General features: G+C 42.2%; 1 protein-coding gene across 1 annotated transcript in view; it reads left to right on the forward strand.

The window, feature by feature from the left end:
• LOC104594462 (RING-finger, DEAD-like helicase, PHD and SNF2 domain-containing protein) overlaps window positions 1-21530 on the forward strand; it is a 128568-nt gene that overhangs the window by 93954 nt on the left and 13084 nt on the right. The window contains exon 16 of the mRNA XM_010254736.3: window positions 14846-15047. Within this exon, the coding sequence (XP_010253038.1) occupies window positions 14846-15047 (202 nt within the window). The remainder of the gene's footprint in view (window positions 1-14845; window positions 15048-21530) is intronic.

Raw genomic sequence — 21530 nt, forward strand, 5'->3', positions numbered from 1 at the left:
CCCTTCCTCCAATAGCCATCATGGCTGATTGAGCCCACTCCAAGTAATTTGACCCATCAAATCTCATAGTTGTAATCTGAAACCCGGTTTCAGATACACTACCATAACTGTTGTTTCCAAAACTACTTTCTCTCTAACCTTTAAACTCCATCTTTGATCAAGAATCAGTGGCTACAAACTGTTAGAGCCACTATACCAGAAAACAGAGTAAAATCAAGCAGGTCTGAAATCTGATCTGAAACCAACACAAATCTGATCTGAAATCTGATCTGAAACCAACCCAAATTTATGGATTTCGGTTTACTGCCTTCCAGGGTTACCTGAACCCTAACCTTCGCTGCTTCTTCCTGATTACCAACTCTCTGCAAGCCGCGGCAAGTCCTCAACTGCTGCGAACCTCTCCGGGTAATCTCCAAGATTCAGCCACCGAATACTTCTTCATAAGCTTCCAGCCCTAGCTAGTCCTCATGTGGTCGGCTGGACTAGACACACATGAGAAGCCCTAGATAGGCTCTGATACCAAGTAGAAGATCAAGACTGTAATCAGTCTTGAATCCTAATAGGTTTTTGGTTTACAAAATAGAAGAAAAGTGAGAGAAAGGAGAAGGAATAGAAGAGAAACAGGAGAACACAAGGGGTTGAAAGGAGGGACAGATTCTAACTGATCTGCCGCCGCCACTCTCTTATTATTTATAGGCTATGTTCAGTACATAATGGAAAGGACAGATCTGCCCTTAGTACTTACATGATAAATAAAGTAAATAAAAACTGAAATAAATAACAACTGAATTAACAAACCGACTCAAACTGACACTACTATAACTGAAACAAATAACTACACATGCTGTCCTACGAACATAGTGGGGACCACTGCTGTGGGGCCCACATCAGTGTTCTCTACAGAACTGTTTCACCAAATCTCTTTAATGATTTATGGAGGAACTGGTTAGCAGTAGCAAGCTGTTCATCCTCAAAGGAAAGGGCTTCTACAAACTGCGCCCCCCCTCCCCCCTCAAGGTTTTTTTGAAGCTGAATTTTGAATGGAGTAGCCAAGGCAAATGGGCAACCCAGAGCTCTTTGGGTAGGGAGGTGTTTTGAGAAATGAGGCTGGAGAGGTTATTGTTATGGACGCCTTCCTCGGGAAGACGTACCATCGCCGCCGGCAGCAACAGGCCCCGGGCCCACCGCCAGCAGCAGCAAGGATTCAGTGATGTTCATCCTACCCAGTTCGGCAACAACAGCCTTATCTAGATTAGATTAGCTCATTTTGCTTGTTCTTATCTTATTGTTCTTATCTCTTATCTTATCTTGTTAATAGCATATCAGATTAGGATTAACTTAGCTTATCTTATCTTGTTAGTAGCTTATCTTATCCTTAGCAAGATAAAACTGGAAGTCTCCCTATTCAGCAAGGAGACTCCCTTTGATTAGGACTCTTGTAATCTCCTATTTAAGGAGATCCCATTATTGAATGAGATATCAAATTATTCAGTCAAGGGTGAGTTAGGAGAGTTGGTGATCTCTTGGACAAATCACCGAAGGTGCCAAGATAGGTTCATCACGAGCAGGAAGGAACAAGGGAAAACAGGAGGTTTTCCCCGTGGACCGACCCGTGACAAGATCCTATTCCCGGGCCCTCAACAACTTGGTATCAGAGCAAGGCGTCATGGGAGATCTGGAGCAGCTACCTTCCAGGGTCCACGACCTCGAGCACCAACTCATGGAGACCAGCTCTGAAGTTCGTGAGATCAAAGGTGAAGTGCGAGAATTGCCACGACTAATGGAGATGTTTCTTTCCAGCAGGGAAAGGAACTCTGACGGAGGGACAGCAGCTAACGACTGCCGGCTAGATCTGCCAGAGTCTTCCGGCGAACAGCAGTCCGTCGGCCATGGAGCAGCCATCATCCCCAAGTACAGCAGGCTGGAGTTCCCATCATACAACGGCAACGAAGGCCCCCTAGGCTGGCTGTATCGCTGCGAGCAGTTCTTCCGGAATCAACGGACAAATGACCAGGACAAGGTAAGCCTAGCCGCCTTTCATTTAACAGAAGAAGCACAGCTTTGGTTTTATCGGTTAGAGCAAGAAGAACCCGGGCTCAGTTGGCCCCAGTTTAAATCCTATTGCCTTCTTCGGTTTGGACCCCCATTGACCAGCAACCCATTGGGCGAGCTAATTAACCTTAAACAGACTGGAACAGTTGCTGAATACCAGCGACAGTTCCAAACCCTCCTCGCGAGGGCATCCTCCGTGCGACCAGACCAGCAAGTGGATATGTTCACAGCAGGGTTAGCAGAACCCTTGCGAGTGGATGTCGAGATGCAGAATCCCCCAAATTTGGTCACAGCCATGAACTTAGCCCGCGCATTTGAGCGCAAGCTGCAGCTCAACCACGGAATTTTTAATGTGGGTCGTCCACCGAACTCGTGGGTGCCCCCAAGACCAGCAGCAACGACCCCCTCTTCTGCTACCAGCCGGGAAATGAAGCCTCCCACGACCACCACCTCTAGAGCAGTGACAAGTACAGGCAGTAACATGGTCACTCCTCCCATCAAGCGCTTGACCAGGGCAGAAATGGCAGAGCGCCGAGCGAGAGGTCAATGTTTCAACTGTGATGACCTCTACTCGGCAGGACATAGATGCAAGAGGCTTTTTTTCCTTCTCATAGATGAGCAAGAGGAGGAGGAAGGGGAACCCGTCACGTTCGAACCAGAGATGTCTCTCCATGCGATCACCGGTATTAAAACCTCTCAGACCATGCAGTTACAGGCACAGATTGCAGGTTAGTCGGTGCGCATTCTCGTCGATTCAGGGAGCACACACAACTTCATAAGTGAACATGCAGCCCTGCAGTTAAAACTACCAATGGAACTCCGGCCGTGACTACAGGTAGTCGTCGCAAATGGTGAAAAAGTTCACAGTCCAGGGATTTGTAAGGACGTCCCAGTACAGGTCAATTCTGAACTAATTCTTGTTGATTTATTTGTACTCTCATTGGATGGGTTCGATATTGTTCTTGGGGTCAAATGGTTAATTACCTAGGCCCGATTTTGTGGGACTTCAGCGCACTCACCATGACCTTCCACCTGAATGGCAAGCAAGTTTCACGGTACGGTTGCAGGGTTAAAGAAAAGACACCGCAGGTTCATGCACTCCAGACAGAACCGGCAGCCATGGAAAAACTTCTCGCCGAGTTTTCAGATCTGTTCCAGGAACCGAAGGGCCTTCCCCCTTCCCGAGCTTGCGACCATCGTATTCCTTTGGTGGCGGGTTCAGCACCAGTCGTTGTCAGGCCTTATCGCTACCCTCACTTACAGAAGGATGAGATAGAAAAACAATGTACAGCGATGCTGAACCAAGGGATCATACGCAAAAGTCACTCCCCCTTCTCTTCGCCGGTTCTGTTGGTGGCGAAGCAGGACAGAACGTGGAGGTTCTGTGTTGACTATAGAGAACTCAATGACCGGACGATCAAAGATAAGTTCCCTATTCCCGTTGTGGATGAACTGCTGGACGAGTTGCATGGTGCCCAGTATTTCTCTAAGTTGGACCTCAGGTCCGAATATTTCCAAGTTCGCATGGCTCCCGGTGACGTGAAGAAGACTGCTTTTCGCACCCACCATGGCCACTTCGAATTTTTAGTCATGCCATTCGGACTCTCCAATGCACCATCTACATTTCAGTCACTAATGAACGAGGTATTCCAGCCCCATCTGCGCAAATTTGTTTTAGTTTTCTTTGATGATATCCTCGTTTACAGCAAATCATGGGTAGAGCATGTCCACCATCTGAGGACCGCTTTTGTACTCCTACGCCAACACAGCTTATTCCTGAAACGGTCCAAGTGCTCCTTCGGGGAGCGACAGGTTCTTTACCTCGGCCACATCATCCATGGGCAGGGTGTAACAGTTGATAGTTCCAAGATTCAGGCTATAACAGAATGGCCCAAACCTCAATCCGCCAAGGCCTTACGCGGGTTCCTCGGTTTAACGGGTTACTACCGCAAATTTGTACAAAACTATGGAGTGTTGGCAGCCCCGCTAACCAACCTGTTGAAGAGAAACTCCTTCCGGTGGGACGACACAGCTGATGAAGCTTTTCTGTCACTGCGAAATGCACTGTCTTCAACCCCTGTCCTGTAATTACTTAATTTCGCCCTTGAATTTATAGTCGAGTGCGATGCTTCCGGAGTGGGTATCGGGGTCGTACTACAGCAGCAAGGGCACCTGATCGCTTTCTTCAGCCACAGATTGGTTGACCGACATCTGAAGCTTCCAGCCTATGAGCGCGAACTAATCGGCCTTGCCCGAGCCATCCAGCACTAGAGGCCGTATTTGTGGGGGCGGTCGTTCATCGTCAAAACTGATCATTACAGCCTCAAATACCTGTTAGAGCAGCGTCTCACCACTTCCCCTCAGCAGCATTGGGTTAGCAAACTGCTCGGGTTTGACTTCCGGGTGGAATATAAGGCGGGATCCTCTAATCGCGTAGCTGATGCCTTGTCTAGGCGAGAAGAAGACGCGATGGTTCTATGTAGCATTTCCCAACCTCGGATCTCTTTGTTTGACGACATTAAGAAGGCAGCACCACAGTCCCCGGAATGGTCGCTCTTACTGCAGAAGATCCAGACCGGCACGGCCAACCCCGATTGGTCACTTCACGACGGGTTGGTACTGTATAAGGGACGAGTCCATCTTCCAGCAGACTGCCCGTTGATTCCCACCATCATCACCAGCATCCATAACTCCACCCACGAGGGCATTCAAAAAACACTATACCGCGTCCGGACTGATTTCCATTGGCGAGGTATGAAGACTTCTATTCGAGATTTTGTCCAGAACTCCACATGCCAACAACACAAATGGGAAAACCTACACCCGGCAGGCCTCCTTCAGCCCCTTTCCATCCCATCGCAGATCTGGGCCGACATCTCCATGGACTTCATTGAGGAACTTCCCAAGGTAGGGGGCAAATCAGTTCTCTTTGTGGTAGTCGACCGCTTCTCTAAATACGCGCACTTCATTCCTCTATCACACCCGTACAGTGCCACTTCGGTTGCCCTTGCCTTCTTTACACATATCTTTTGCTTACATGGGTTGCCGGAATCCATCGTCAGCGATAGAGACCCGGTCTTCACTAGTGCCTTCTGGAAAGAGTTATTTCGACTACACGGCACCACCCTGGCCTACTCATCAGCTTACCGGCCACAAACCGACGGTCAGACGGAAGTGGTTAACCGCACTATCGAGATGTATCTCCGCTGTTTCATAGGCGATCAACCTCGACGGTGGTTGGAATGGCTTCCTTGGGCCGAGTACTGCTACAACACAGCCTACCATTCCTCCCTCGGCATGACTCCCTTTCGTGTCGTTTACGGCAGGGATCCTCCCCGCTTGCTGTCCTACGAGCCCGGATCTACTCGCTTGGACGCAATCGATCACTCCTTACAGGACCGCAACGCCCTCCTCGCCGACGTCCGCATTCGCTTACAGCAGGCCCAGCTCCGCATGAAGCTCCACTATGATAAGCACCACCGGGAACTGTCGTTCGATCCAGGACAATTTGTTTGGTTGAAGCTCCAGCCCTACCGGCAGCGCTCCTTGTGCCACAAGGCTGCCCCGAAGCTGGCCCCTAAGTACTATGGGCCCTACAAGGTTCTGCGACGGATTGGCAGTGTGGCCTACCAGCTGGAATTGCCAGAGACTAGCCGAATTCATGATGTCTTCCACATCTCCTTGCTGAAACCATTTACGGGTGTTCCCCCGGACCAAGTTCCCTCCCTGCCACCCTTGAAAGATGGCAAACTGGTCCCCCAGCCTAAAACTGTCACCCGCTCTCGTTTCAATCGTGGAATCCTTGAAGTCTTGGTGGAATGGTGTGATCTACCACCAACAGAAGCCACATGGATCCCATTGGCAGAGTTCCAAGCCACATATCCAGCTTTTGAGCTTGAGGACAAGCTCGTAGTCCAGGAGGGGAGTAATGTTATGGACGCCTTCATTGGGAAGACGTACCATCGCCGCCGGCAGCAACAGGCCCCGGGCCCACCGCCAGCAGCAGCAAGGATTCAGTGATGCTCATCCTACCCAGTTCGGCAACAGCAGCCTTATCTAGATTAGATTAGCTCATTTTGCTTGTTCTTATCTTATTGTTCTTATCTCTTATCTTATCTTGTTAATAGCATATCAGATTAGGATTAACTTAGCTTATCTTATCTTGTTAGTAGCTTATCTTATCCTTAGCAAGATAAAACTGGAAGTCTCCCTATTCAGCAAGGAGACTCCCTTTGATTAGGACTCTTGTAATCTCCTATTTAAGGAGACCCCATTATTGAATGAGATATCAAATTATTCAGTCAAGAGTGAGTTAGGAGAGTTGGTGATCTCTTGGACAAATCACCGAAGGTGCCAAGATAGGTTCATCACGAGCAGGAAGGAACAAGGGAAAACAGGAGGTTTTCCCCGTGGACCGACCCGTGACGAGATCCTATTACCGGGCCCTCAACAGTCATCCTCCTCTACTCTGGCCCATTGGGCATTGGGAATTCTGTTAAGGCAGAATTGCTAGCTGCCATACAAGGGGTCCTCCTTGCAAAAGAATTGGGTGTGGAGCAGTTGCTGATTGAAGGGGACTCTAAAGGAGTCCGGATCTCCTACCCACGACGACTCTACCCACACCTACCCACATGAGATCGCAGCCACATGAGGAACTTCTCATGCTTTTACATGTTATTATGCATGGGGAGATGTTCCCAATGCATGGAGGTAGTGTTTTGTGGGTAGGTGTGGATAGGAGATCCACAGTCATTCTAAGGTAGTGGTGGAGTGGTTAAATGATCCAGAGAACGTTGTGTGGGGTTACAAGAATGAGGTAAAGAAATACAAATGGTTGACAAGGAATATGTCTGTTACTGTACAGTGGGTGAGGAGATCAGCCAATGCCTTCGCTAATAGCTTGGCAAAACAGGGCACAATTCAGGAAACACTATTTTGGGCTCAACTGTAATTTTGTATTAGTACTCATGTACCTTTTGCTTTAGATTATGGTTGACAAGGAATATGTCTGTTACTGTACAGTGGGTGAGGAGATCAGTTAATGCCTTTGCTGATAGCTTGGCAAAACAGGGTGCAATTTAAAAATACTATTTGGGGCTCAACTGTAATTTTCTATTAGTACTCATGTACCTTTTGCTTTAGATTATGTGTTTTGTTTTATGTGTTTTCATGTTTGGAGAAGCAGCATCTCGTGCCTTCCCAAGGGATTGATCATGTAATTTCTTTCTGATTTAATGGAAATATGATATTTTGTCTATAAAAAAGAAGGTGACATGGAGAATATAGCACTTCTCCTTTGACTTTTAGTTTTATGCAAGGCTTGTGATGTGGACATAAGGACAAGTTACATGCAGCTCCTCAAGTATACAGCAATAAAAACAAGAATACCAAGCTAAAAACAACAAAATAAGTTGGATTTTTAGGGATTTCGGACCTGAACCTGAAGTAAAACTCCTCCTGGAACAGTTCCGCTACAGTAACAATGGCAGCAAACTGGCCTCCCGTGTGGACACGCAGTGGAGGAATTGGAAGGTGCCAAAATGGGTCGACTCCTCAAAACCCAAGCTCCCAATGCTTAAAAACCCTAGCTGGGGCTGAGCTACAGCTCAAACAAGAGAGAAAGAAACAAAAAACCCCTACAGAAAACAGCTTCCTCTTTTATAAGACTCACTGGCTTGCTGGACAAGCTAGTTAAAATATTTACACCTAAGCCCCTAGAATGTTTCCCTCTCACCAACAACTCCTTAGGAACAAAACTAACTTCAAATGAACACCTAAAAGATAACTTTTGTAAAAAGACCCAAGAGACCAAAACCCAACAGAAATGCACCCAATTGCCCTTGACCAAAAAACCTTACTTATAAAATGACGAAAATACCCCTGGTCCCAAACTATCAACAAAGCTACCCAAAGACAACAATTTGGGATCCCACTACAAAAAACATGGAAAATAGAATACATTTACACGTTTCTTTTTTTTTCTTTTTTTCTTCTTTTTTTTGCCTCATCATTCCCGCCGAGTTAAAAAGAGCTCGACCCCGTGCGAGCAGAAATTTTAGCAGCCTTGCACATGTTTTCCATCTAGCTTCATAAACTCCTCTTCACTAATCCAAGAGTTCTCAATTGATGGTTTCCCTTTCCACTTGACCAAGAACCTAAAATAGGACCCATTTCGAGTATTGGTGACTCGGACATCTTCTACACCCTCTACTTGTTCAAACTCATTAGAACTACTGGCCCTTTGTGCTTGTCCTCGCCCATCCTTTGTTGCTGGTTCTAGGTCCCCATGGTAATCAAAGAGGTCCGCTACATTAAAAATGGGTGAAATGAACAAATCAGTTGGTAGCTCAATTTCATATGCATTGTCACCAATCTGTCTCAGCACTTGACATGGACCAATCTTTTTCTATTTCAACTTATGGTAGATCCCAACAGGAAACTCTTGGGCCGCAAATAAACCATGACTAGATCACCCTCATGAAACTCTTTCATCCGACGATGTTTATCCTTAGCTTCTTTATACCTTTGGTTGCTTTCTTTTAGCTTCTGTCGTACATTCTCTTGAATCTCTCGAATGGATTCAGCTAAGGCTTCGGCATCATCACTCACTCGCCGCAACCCTATTATAGGAGCTAGATCAACAACACTTTTAGGTGACCGACCGTACACAACCTCAAAAGGAGTCTTCCCTGTAGATCTATTAACTGAATCATTGAAGGCAAATTCAGCTTGTGGTAGGATAAGATCCCATTGTTTTAAGTAGTCTCCAACTAGGCTCCTCAACATGTTGCCTAAGCTTCGGTTAACCACTTCAGTTTGCCCATCTGTTTGTGGGTGAAATGTACTGCTATATTGTAGGGTAGTACCCATACACTTCCATAAAGTTCTCCAAAAGTGGCTAAGGAATCTTGTGTCACGATCTGATGTGATAGATCTTGGCAATCCATGCAACCAAATAACTTCTTTGAAAAACAAGTTAGCTACATGAGATGCATCAGAAGTCTTTTGGCAACCAATAAAGTGGGTCATTTTAGAGAAACAATCAACTACAACAAAAATAGAGTCATTACCCCTAGCTGTTCTTGGCAACCCCAACACAAAATCCATAATAATATCAGCCCACGGTGCTTCTAGTATGGGTAAGGGAAGATACAAACCTTTATTTTGATGCTGCCCCTTAGATGTTTGGCACTCGTGACATCTATCAACATAATAGAACACATCCTTTTGTAGCCTTGGCCAAAAGTACCTTTTGGAGACCATTTCAAGTGTCTTTTTGCGACCAAAATGTTCCTTGCAATGCAAATCAGCAATGAGTAATGCCCTCAAGGATCCTGATGGAATACATAACCTATTGCCCATGAATAAGTAACCATCGTTCCACACAAACTTGGCTCGAATATCCTTGTCACCTACTGTATAGCTTCTACAAATAGGGCCAAAATAAGTGTCATCTTGGTATTGGTCTTTGATGGAACTGAATCCCACAACATTATTAGACATTGTTGACACCAAGTGAACTCTCCTACTAAGAGCATCAGCTACCCAGTTTTGTTGTCCAGCCTTATGCTTCAAAACAAAATTATATTCTTGTAGAAAGTCAACCCATTTAGCATGTCTTCCATTTATCTTCTGTTGGGAGTTAAGGTGCTTCAATGCTTCATGGTCTGAATACAACACAAACTCCCGTTGGATAAGATAATGCCTCCAAAACTTCAGCGGTTGCACAATGGCATAAAACTCAACATCATAAGTGGAATACCTCCTTTTAGCATCATTGAGTTTCTCACTAAAGTAAGCAACTGGATGGTTTTCTTGGCTAAGGACAGCTCCAATCCCAACATGGGATGCATCACATTCAACTTCAAAGAGCTTGTTAAAATCAGGTAAAACCAATATCGGAGCCCTCATCATCCTCATCTTTAGCTCTTGGAAGCTTTTCTCAGCTGCGAGAGTCCAAGTAAACTCACCTCCTTTCAAGCATTCAGTAATGGGTGCCACAATAGTGCTGAAATTCTTTATAAACTGACGATAAAAGTTGCTAGCCCATGGAAACTACGAATTTCAATCAAGGTCTTTGGTGTTGGCCACTCTTGAATAGCTTGAACTTTTTCTTGATCCACCTCAATCCCCTTGGCTGAAACAACATACCCCAAAAACACCAATCGATCTGTCATAAAATTACACTTCTTCAAATTTACATATAGTTGATTTTGTCTCAAGACTTCTAGGATTGCTCTCAAGTGTCCTAAGTGACCGTCATTATCTTTGTTGTAGATGAGTATGTCATCAAAATAAACTACCACAAACTTCCCCATGAATGGCCTTAAAACTTGGCTCATGAACCTCATAAAGGTGCTAGGAGCATTAAACAACCCAAATGGCATAACCAGCCATTCATAAAGACCTTCCTTAGTCTTAAATGCAGTCTTCCACTCATCCCCCTCCCGGATACGAATTTGATGGTATCCACTCTTCAGATCTATATTTGAAAAGACTTGTGAACCAGCCAATGTGTCTAACATGTCATCAAGGTGGGGTATGGGAAACCTGTATTTAACTGTAATCTTGTTAATGGCACAACTATCAACACACATACGCCAACTACCATCTTTCTTTGGTGTGAGCGAAGCTGGTACAGCACATGGGCTTAAGCTCTCATGGATCAGCCCCTTCTTCAACAACTCCGTTACTTGTCTTTGGAGCTCCTCATGCTCCTTAGGGCTCATTCTATAGTGGGGTAGGTTAGGCATTGCTGCTCCCAGCATTAAATCTATATGATGTTGTACATCTCTTAGGGGAGGAAGGCCATCGGGTAGTTCATCAAGCATCACATCAGCATACTCATGAACTAGCTTCTTCACCAACTCTAGAACAGGTGTTTCTTTGCTAACTTCTTTTGTAACCAGCACGTAAATAACATCCAAATTCCCATCTTCTTGAGCCAATTTATTTGAGGTAGATGTGAATCAGTCTTCTAATATCAGATTTAAAATCAGTAATTAACAGTGCAAATCAGATCTGAATAATAGTGCAAGAGATGTGTATGTCGAAGAGAAGAGGTAAGAGAAGAAGAAGTCGAATTATTCACCCTTCTCCTCTAACCCTATTTTATTAATCTCTAAATATTAATGATGATAAGTATGCCCTTAAGTGGGCGGCCAGCTTGGCAATTACATAAAGAAAATAAAACAAGAACAAATAACAGGTCCATTAAGTGAGGCCCATCAACATAAAATAAAAGATAAAAATAAAGAATATCACACAAGCAGTTGTTAGGGCCCATTCAGCCCAGTCTCTTTACACTCCCCCTCAAGCTAAGCATAGATGTCAATCATGCCCAGCTTGCTTATATAGTGTGTCAATTTCCCTTTGGGAATTCCCTTGGTCAAGATATCATCCAGTTGCTCTTCTGATGTGATAAATGGCAAACAAACTTCTCCTGAAGAGACTCTTTCCCTTATGAAATGCTTATCAACCTCAATGTGCTTAGTTCTGTCATATTGAATAGGATTATGTGCAATGTTGATAGCAGCTTGGTTGTCACAATAGAGCATCATTGGTTTCTCGTAGTCCACCCCCAATTCCTCTAGAAGGGATCGTAGTCATAGTAGTTCTGACACACCATGAGCCATTGCCCTGTATTCTAACACACCAAGATGTGAATCAGTCTTCTAATATCAGATTTAAAGTCAGTAATTAACAGTGCAAAACAGATCTGAATAATAGTGCAAGAGATGTGTATGTCGAAGAGAATAGGTAAGAGAAGAAGTCGAATTATTCACCCTTCTCCTCTAACCCTATTTTATTAATATCTAAATATTAATGATGACAAGTATGCCCTTAAGTGGGCAGCCAGCTTGGCAATTACATAAAGAAAATAAAACAAGAACAAATAACAGGCCCATTAAGTGAGGCCCATCAACATAAAATAAAAGATAAAAATAAAGGATATCACACAAGCAGCTGTTAGGGCCCATTCGGCCCAGTCTCTTTACAGAGGTGAAGAGAGTAGTGGTTGGCTTTGTTTCCTTCTTTGGAAATGAATCAAGTTGCATTGGTTTAAGAGTTATCTTTTTATCGTCTTTCACAAAGTTGTATGTGTTCTTGTCCCCATAATGAATGGTCTTACAATCATATTGCCATGGGCGACCCAAGAGAATATGGCATGCATCCATTGGGACAACATCACACCATAACGATTCTTCAAATGTATTACCAATAGAAAAATTAACTAGGCATTTAGAATAAACTCTTACCTCATTTCCTTTGTTGAACCACAAAATACGATATGGTCAGGGGTGTTGAACAATCTTGAGCTGTAATTTATCCACCATCTCTTGAGAAACAAGATTCTCACTACTCCCACTGTTAATAATCAGGTTACTCAACTTCCCACCAGCTGTACATCGTGTTCTAAAGATATTCTTTCTCAACCAGTCCTCTGGTAGTGGTTCTTGAGGTGCAACCATAGAGTGTCGTATCACTAGAGCTTCACCCTCAATATCCCCATCCAAGTTTTCTTCCTCTAAAGCATTAGTTTCAGTAGTTTCAGCCACTTGCTCATCCTCAACATGGCCTATATCACCTTGTTGTTCATCAGTGACTTCATCAACCAAATGTGTTCGCCCTTCAATCCTTCTCTTAGGGCATTCATTTGAATGATGTCCCAACTCCATACACCTGAAACATCTAATAGTAGGCTGCCCTTGACTGCTCTTTGTTGCATTTGAAGTCCCTTGGACTGTAGGTCATGTTTGGTTGATCACACGACCCTTACCAGCCCCAACACTTCGACCTATTGATGAAGATGTACCTTGGACAGCACTTAGCCTCCGCCCTGAGCTCCAACTCAGTTGAGCTTCAACCTTTAGAGCTAGCTGATATGCATCCTTTACCTTATACGGGCAATGTAGGCTGACTTGATCTTGTATTGGCAACCTCAAACCATTGATTCATCTACTAACTTTTTGCTGTTCAGTTTCTGACATATTACTCCGAAGAGTTAATCTATTAAACTCTTTTGTATACTCTTTCACACTCTTTTCCCGTTGCCTTAAATTCTGCACCCTTTGGTAAAGAGTTTGCTCGTAATTTGGTGGTAAAAATTGGGATTTCAGCTTCTCTTTCATTCCTCCCCAGGAACTAACCTTTATTTTCCCCTTCCTTTCTCTGTCCCTTTGGTAATTTTTCCACCAATCTAAGGCTGTTCCATGCATCTTTGCTGTTACAAGCTTCACTTTTCTTTCTTCATTCATTTCTTTCCAATCAAAATAATTTTCAATGCTGTCCAACCAGTGTAGAAACTCTTCAGATTCCAACTCACCATCAAACTCAGAAATATGAAGTTGAACACCATGACCTTGATTGGATTGTAAAGCTTGCACTATTCGGTCTTCCCACCGCTGGTTGTTATTCCTTCCATGTTGATCACCTTCAGGTTGCTCAATGTCTTCACTTGATTCTTCACTAATAATGTCAGTGAGTTGTTCATCAACTCTAGGAGCTTGTCTTCTTCTTCCTAGCCCCAAATCATTTTCTACGTCACCATCCCTAGTAGCATTTTAGCTACAAGTTGAGCAAGATGTTCAATTTGTTCTTGCAGTCCTCTTATAGCCTCTTGGAAAACCTCTACAGTGACATGTTGTGGTCTTCTACCACCCCTACCACGTCCACCCCTTGCAGCCATGATAATATAGAAAACACAATAAGGAAATGAACTTTGAAGTAAAACCAAGGAAAGAACTTGCTCTGATACCACTTGATGTGGACAGAAGGACAAGTTACATGCAGCTCTTCAAGTATACAACAATAAGCACAAGAAATACCAAGCTAAAAACAACAAAATAAGTTGGATTTTTAGGGATTTCAGACCTGAATCTGAAGTAAAACTCCTCCTGGAACAGTTCCGCTATAGTAACAATGGCAGCAAGCTGGCTTCCCGTGCAGACACGCAGCGATGGAGGGAGTGGAAGGTGCCAAAATGGGTCGACTCCTCAAAACCCAAGCTCCCAATGCTTGAAAACCCTAGCTGGGGCTGAGCTACAGCTCAAACAAGAGAGAAAGAAACGAAAAACCCCTACAGAAACAGCCCCCTTCTCTTTTATAAGACTCACTGGCTTGCTAGACAAGATAGTTAAAATATTTACACATAAGCCCCTAGAATGTTTCCCTCTCACCAACAAGTCCTTGGGAACAAAACTAATTTCAAATGAACACCTAAAAGATAACTTTTGTTACAAAAAGACCCAAGAGACCAAAACCCAACAGAAATGCACCCAACTGCCCCTGACTAAAAAACCTAACTTTTAAAATGCCGAAAATACCCCTGGTCCCAACTGTCAACAAAGCCACCCAAAGACAACAATTTGGGATTCCACTACAAAAAACATGAAAAACAGAATACATTCACACATTTCTTTTTTTTTCTTTTTTTTTTTTTGCCTCATCAGCTTGATACATCATGATTATGATACTGATGTTGACCTTCTTCATGAACTCATATCTTTACACTGTTTGCTTCCCATGGCCAATGATATTATTTCATTCAGTGCTGTTCCATTTTGTATCTAATGTTATAAGATGAATCCTACCATTGTATTTTTCTTTTTACTTTTTGGTCAAGATGCCATTGCATTTTTCATATCATGGTAGAAAACTGCTAATAATTGTTAGGAATTAGGATGTGTTCCCCTTTTTCTGTGGCTGCATGCATGTGCATACATATGTATGTATGTATGTATATGATTTTTTCAACAAACATTTTATGCTAAATGTAACTACATTCTTTCAGGGATTAGTTATTTCTAAGAAAAAACCACAATCGGAGAGCTTTAATGTTTCATCCTTTTGTCAAGATTCAGTTACTTCTCTTCGTGCAATAGAACAAAGTGAGTGCACAGATAAAGTCGACGATGAAGCCTGCCCAATTTGTCAAGAAAAGCTCAGCAATCAGAAGATGGTATTTCAATGTGGGCATGTTACTTGTTGTAAATGTAAGCTTTTCCATCACCTTAAATTCACTTTTCTTGGTGTCCTTTAAGTGATTCCCTGCATAGAAGAGGAAAACTAGCCTGCCTATTTAAGGTCAGTTTTGTAAACGGTGCAGCAAAGAAGGATTTAGGACCTAGCATCCAATTGGTTTACACTACTAGACTGGCAACAGTGAAATTGTGCCAAATACTTTATATGATGAGCCATTACTTGGTGCTAGGGGTGTTCATTCGGTCGGTTCGGTTCGGAAATAGAACCTAATTGACATTTTGGCTAGGTCATTTTTCTTGAACCAAACCAAACCGAGTTGGACTTGAAACAGAACTGAACCAAACCAAATTTAAACCGGTTCAGTTCATTTTAATTCGATTAATTTGGTTAGTTAAAATAAATATATTTTATACTTATATTAGTAATTATTATTAAAATATTATCAACATTTATAATTAAAATACATATTATATATTATTAATATAAAAAGTAATGTTAATATTAATATATTTATAATTAAAATATAAATATATGTTTTTATTTTGGTTAATTCGATTTTTGGTTCAGTTAAGTTGAATTTTTTTCTCAAACCGAACCAAAACCAAAATTTCTAAAATCTTAAAGCCGAACCGAAAACTGAAATAACCAAACCAAATTGGCTTATTTGGTTCGGTTTTCGGTTTGATAACCAACTTTGAACACCCCTACTTGGTGCAATGGTAAAACCTCAGGTTGGAAAGCATGAGAATGTGGGTTTGATTCTGAGAGCATCCACTTTGTGCCATTAAAAAAGAATGCCAAAGGTTAGAACCATATCCGGTGTACCCCTCCCAAGACCCCAGATTGCTGGGAGTCTGGGACCAACATTGGGTAATGGCCTTTTTGATTCATGTGATGAATTGATGATCGTGAACATCCTAGAAATGTCATTTATTCCTATGGAACTATATCACAGCGTAAATAATGCTTATGGTTAGATTGCCTAATTAGTTTGAATTTTGGAAGGAGCATTCCTTAGTCAGGACCATGAATTAATGAATCAATTCACCTTAGTTAGACCTTTGATTTTCTCTTCAAATGTGGTGAAGCTTTTTAATGTATTGCATGTTTTTATTTGTTCAAGTGGATGTTTTGAAATTGAATATGTGACCCCAGCTTTCTTATATTCACATCCTTACCACCACGGTGTCAGGATTGACTCCTTATGCATATCAATAATGTTCTCTATACTCAAAAGGGTTTGGCAGACATTGAATGGAACCTTTTCATTTTAGTTTTTTATTACATTTAAAACCATGGTTTTAAATTTCAGTAAAATTTTTGCAGAATTTTGGTTTCAGTTACAGTAAACAAAATGATATCCAAAAAATTTAAGGTACATATATTTTCTACAAAATTTTGTATTTTTTAGAGAACTATAAAAATAAATAACATAAATAAAGAAAGTATTATAAAATATCAATAAAATGAAGATTCTACCAAAAATTTCCCCATTTTTTTCAATTTTATTTCAGATTTTAGGTCCAAAATGGATGAAATTTCTGAAATTTAAAACCTTGTTCAAAAGAGTGCATCACTAAAGTGTAACACTTGTGACCTACTTCAAAAGAAAAGGCCAAGTTGGTGTTTATCCCCGCACTGGTGCATCTTATGCAAGAAGAATGGTGAGAGCTGTTATCACTTATTAGTTTCCTGTACTTTTGTTTCAGAAATCTGGTGTTGGTTTTTCTCTCTCTTTGGTTGCAGGTGGTCCACCCCTCCAAGTGTGCAAAGCTTGTTTACCTCTACCTTAGTGAGGGGTTTAAAAAAGAGAGGTAAAATCTTGTGGAGATGTGTAAGAGTAGTTGTATGCTGGACAGTGTGCGTACTTTCCATGAAAAAGAAAAGAATAAAGAAGCCATCGTTGACTTAATCTTTGTTAGGGTGATTCACTGGGTCAAGTTTATGAAGCTATTTGAAGGATTCTCAGCAGGAGATATCATTAGAAATTGGAAAGAAGTAGCCTGGTCCGATTGGTTAATTAATTCCCCTGTTCCAACTTGGTCTCCTCCAACTTTGGGGTTCACTAAATTGAGCTTTGATGGCAGCAGCAAAGGAAACCCAGGCCCTTCAGGTATAGGTGGAGTGTTTAGGGATGAAGAAGGTCGAGTTTTGGCTATGTTTTCAGGGCCTATAGGTTGGGGAGATTCTTTGAGAGCTGAAATTTTAGCAGTATTAGAAGGGATAAAAAGAGCCAAACAGCTGAATATTAGGAAGTTGATGGTGGAGGGTAACTGTAAATTGGCTATTAATTGGCTGCAAAAGGAAGATGTTAGTTTGTGGAAATTCTTGAATGAAAAAAAGAAAATTTACCAGCTCACTCAAGACATGCAAATTAAGTTTCAGTAGTCCAAGAGGAGTGCCAATTTTTTCGCAGACTTTTTAGCTAAACAAGGGGTGGGAAGAGCTAGTTTCTTTTGGGCTGTGTTGTAATGTGATGTTTTGCTTTAGGGCGGGGTAAGAGTTTTTACCCCCCCCCCTCCTGTTGTATTTTCTTCCTTCTCCTTTATTAATAAAAGTTTATGCTATTGATAAAAAAAAAAAAAAAAATCCCATAGTAACCTTAGTGCAATTTTCATTAGTCTGCCTGAAATGAACCCATTTTGGATGGTAAAATTTGTGGCATAAAATGCAATGATAAACCAACGATATCACTTCATTCCAGTTTAGAATAGGCTGACAAACATGAATGCTTCAAGTCTGTGAATTGCCACAAAAACAAGGGTTAAATCTATATCCAGTGTATCCTTCCAAGACCTTTGGTAGTCAAGAGCATCATTGGGTAATAACCCTTGTCTCTGTATGTAGGGTAGAGGCATTTGGTTGTGAAGCTAACTTGCGTATTTGTGGGCAAGACATTCATTAACCATGTCTCCTCAACCTTGGAAATCTTCACCAATATCTGTTGCTTGCTCCCATTTCCCATTTACTTTTCATTTTCCTATGATTATATTCAGATTCTCTAAGAAGCTAAGTTCAACCTATGCATCATTTCATCTTTCTAGATTAACCACCTCATTTTCATAAAAGCTTTTCTTTCCTTTAGTTTCCTATTGACCTACTCTGTGATGCAAGGAACCAGAAAGTCTAATGAAACTGTTGGAAAACGTGGGGTTATTGGTGCAGATCTATATTTGGTAGTTGTGTAAAAATAGAATTGTATATATTCCTAGGATTGTGGAAGGATTGATTTAGAAAGTTTTTCTTTCTATTCTTGTACTTTCTATTTTCTTTCTTTCTATTTTTCTACTTTCTATTTTTTTTTCTTTCTATTTATTGCAGCAGCTTACTGTATAAATATGCCGATTGGCAATAGAATGAAATACATCAGTATTCTACCATTCCAAAACATGGTATCAGAGCTCTAGGTTTGTCAACCTTGAGATTTTTTTCAGCCTTCATTGCCAGTTTTTCGTGTTTTTCTCTTCTGGCCTTCAGTGTTGATCTGTAACTAGAAGTGTTCCTTTATTCTCCTTTATTCCGGCCAGTTCTTCCCTCCTTTATTCTCCCTTCTTGCTGGCCTTATTTTTTCTCCATTAACAATGTCCGACATGACTGCAACAAGTGCTCCCGTCCAAACCGATGAAGGAGCAACAAATTCTCATCCTCACACTGGTGATTTGCAGAATATTCAGACAACATATAGACCAAATGGCCAGAACTACTTGAAGTGGTCACACCTAGTGCGTACCTATTTGAAGGGAAAAGGAAAAATTAGTCACCTTCTTGGAACAGGGCCAAAGTTGGGCAAGCCAAATTTTGATGCTTGGGACGAAGAGGACTCCATGATTATGTCATGGTTGTGGAGTTCAATGACACCCGAGATCAGTGATACTTGTATGTTTCTTCCCTCTGCAAAGGCTATTTGAGATGTCCGACAAACCTATTCCAAAGCCCATGACGTTGCTCGTGTCTTTGAGGTCAAAATGAAGACAGTGGCGGCCAAACAAGGGAGCAGAAGTGTTACAGAGTATGCAAATTTGCTGCAAAATTTATGGCATGAGCTTGATCATTATCGGGTTCTTGAGACAAAGTGCCCTGATGATGTTGTGATCTTGAAGAATTTTATTGAAAGAGATAGGGTGTATGATTTTTTGGTCAGACTGAATGCTGAATTTGATCAGGTCCGAATACAAATTCTTGGCAAAGAAGAAGTGCCTCCATTGAATGAAGTCATAGCCCTTGTTAGAGCTAAGGAAAGCCGTCGTGGAATCATGCTTGAGCCTAAAGATCCCGAAGGCTCAGCCATGGTGGCAAGGGGAGGAAGTTACAGTGGTTCAAAGGGTGAGAACAATCACAACTTGGCTCGTGACACAACTACCCGTGACTCTAACGATAACCTCTGGTGCACCTATTGCAAGAAGCCCAGACACACAAAAGATCGGTGCTGGAATTCATGGGAAACCTCCCACATCCAGCAAGGAATGGGGAAATTGAGGAGTTTCAAAAGGAGTTCAACAGGCCCATAATGTCTCCACAACCCCGCAGCAAGAACACTCAAGTCAGGGACCATTTAATGATGAAGAAATTGAAAGGCTAAGGAGCTTCCTGAAATCCTTGAAACCAGGAAGTGGTTCTACCTCTCTTGCTCTCTCAGGTGAGTCTTCATCTCTAGGATTACATGCCTCGGCTAGTGTTTTTCCATGGATTCTTGATTCTGGAGCTACTGACCACATGACACCCTCTTCACTACATTTTCTCACCTATACACCCTGTCCTAGTAATAGAAAAATTTCTGTTACTGATGGTTCTTTCACCACAGTGGCAGGGATTGGGAATATTCAAATTACTCCATCCCTATTGCTTAAAAATGTGCTTCATGTTCCTAAGTTATCCACTAGCCTTATCTCTATACATAAACTCACCCAGGATGTGAACTGCAATGTTGTGTTCTTTCCTTCTTACTGTGTATTTCAGGACCAGGTTTCGGGGAAGAAGATTGGACTTGCTAAGGAAAGGGATGGACTCTACTACCTTGAAGCAACCAGCAAACCATCTCACACTATTATGCATGTCACACATGAGTCATTCTTATCTACCTCCAATAAAGATTTAATTTGGCGTCATCACTTCCATTTCGGTCATCCTTCATTTCCTGTTTTAAAAACAATGCTTCCTTCCTTGTTTAAAGGAATTGATGTTGAAACCTTTCATTGTGATGTTTGTGAACTTGCTAAGCACAAAAGGGTTGCTTTCCCAATCAGCAATAAAAGATCTTCAACTCCTTTTTATTTGATTCATTCGGATATATGGGGCCCTTTTCAAATTCCCAACATTACTGGTTCTAGATGGTTTGTCACCTTTATTGACGATTGCACTAGGGTCACATGGATCTTTCTTCTTAAGTCTAAATCTGATGCGGGTACCATTCTTCTCAACTTTCATAACATGGTCCAAACTCAGTTTGGTGTGAGAATTAAAAGGTTTCGATCTGATAATGCTACAGATTATTTCAATCAGAATTTGTCCCCTTTTTTTTCAAAAAGAAGGCATTGTGCATGAATCCTCCTGTGTTAACACTCAACAGAATGGGATAGCTGAGAGGAAAAATGGCCATCTTTTGCAAACCACCCGAGCCTTTCTATTTCAAAATCGGGTGCCAAAACAATATTGGGGGGAAGTTGTCCTTACTGCTGCATACACCATAAATAGACTACCATCTAAAGTTCTTGACAACCGAAGCCCAATACAAGTCCTTTCTCAATTCTACCCTGATATTCGAACCTCAAATAATCTCACACCAAGAATTTTTGGCTGCACTGCCTTTGTCCATGTCCATAATAAGGGAAAATTGGATCCACGAGCAATCAGGTGTGTCTTCTTGGGATATTCCCCAACTCAGAAAGGTTATAAATGTTATCATCCAGCCACCAGAAAATTCTACACCTCCATCGATGTCACATTTGAGGAGGGACAATCCTTTTTCACTCAACCTTATCTTCAGGGGGAGCCCTCATTAATGGAAGATAAGGCCTCGGATCTACTCTCCTTAGATGTATTACCCTCCTCACAGTCATCTAACCGTCAAGAATCACATCCCTCTGAGTCACAATCCTCTGAGCCCCACATTCCCGAGTCTCAACAAGAGTCAAACAACCCGACCATTGAACCAAATTCAGACACTGTTAACCCCACCAATGATGTGCATGATGATGTGAGATATATGCAGGTTTACTCTAGAAGAAATCCAGATCCTCAACTTGTGCAAGTCCAAGATTCAACTCCTAATCTTGGAACTGAGGGATATGCAGAACCTGAACCTGCACCTTCACAGTCTGAGTATGACCTACCTATTGCACTGAGAAAAGGAACCAGAGAATGTACCAAACGCCCATTGTACCCTTTAGCCAAATCTGTGTCGTTCCAAAGATTCCCTAAATCCCATAAAAGTTTTCTAGCCAGCCTTAACACCATTCCAATTCCTAATACTCTAGCCGAGGCACTTTCTAATAAGG

Source organism: Nelumbo nucifera, chromosome 2 (assembly GCF_055504915.1).
Source record: "Nelumbo nucifera cultivar China Antique chromosome 2, China Antique-T2T, whole genome shotgun sequence".
Taxonomy (NCBI): Eukaryota; Viridiplantae; Streptophyta; class Magnoliopsida; order Proteales; family Nelumbonaceae; genus Nelumbo; species Nelumbo nucifera.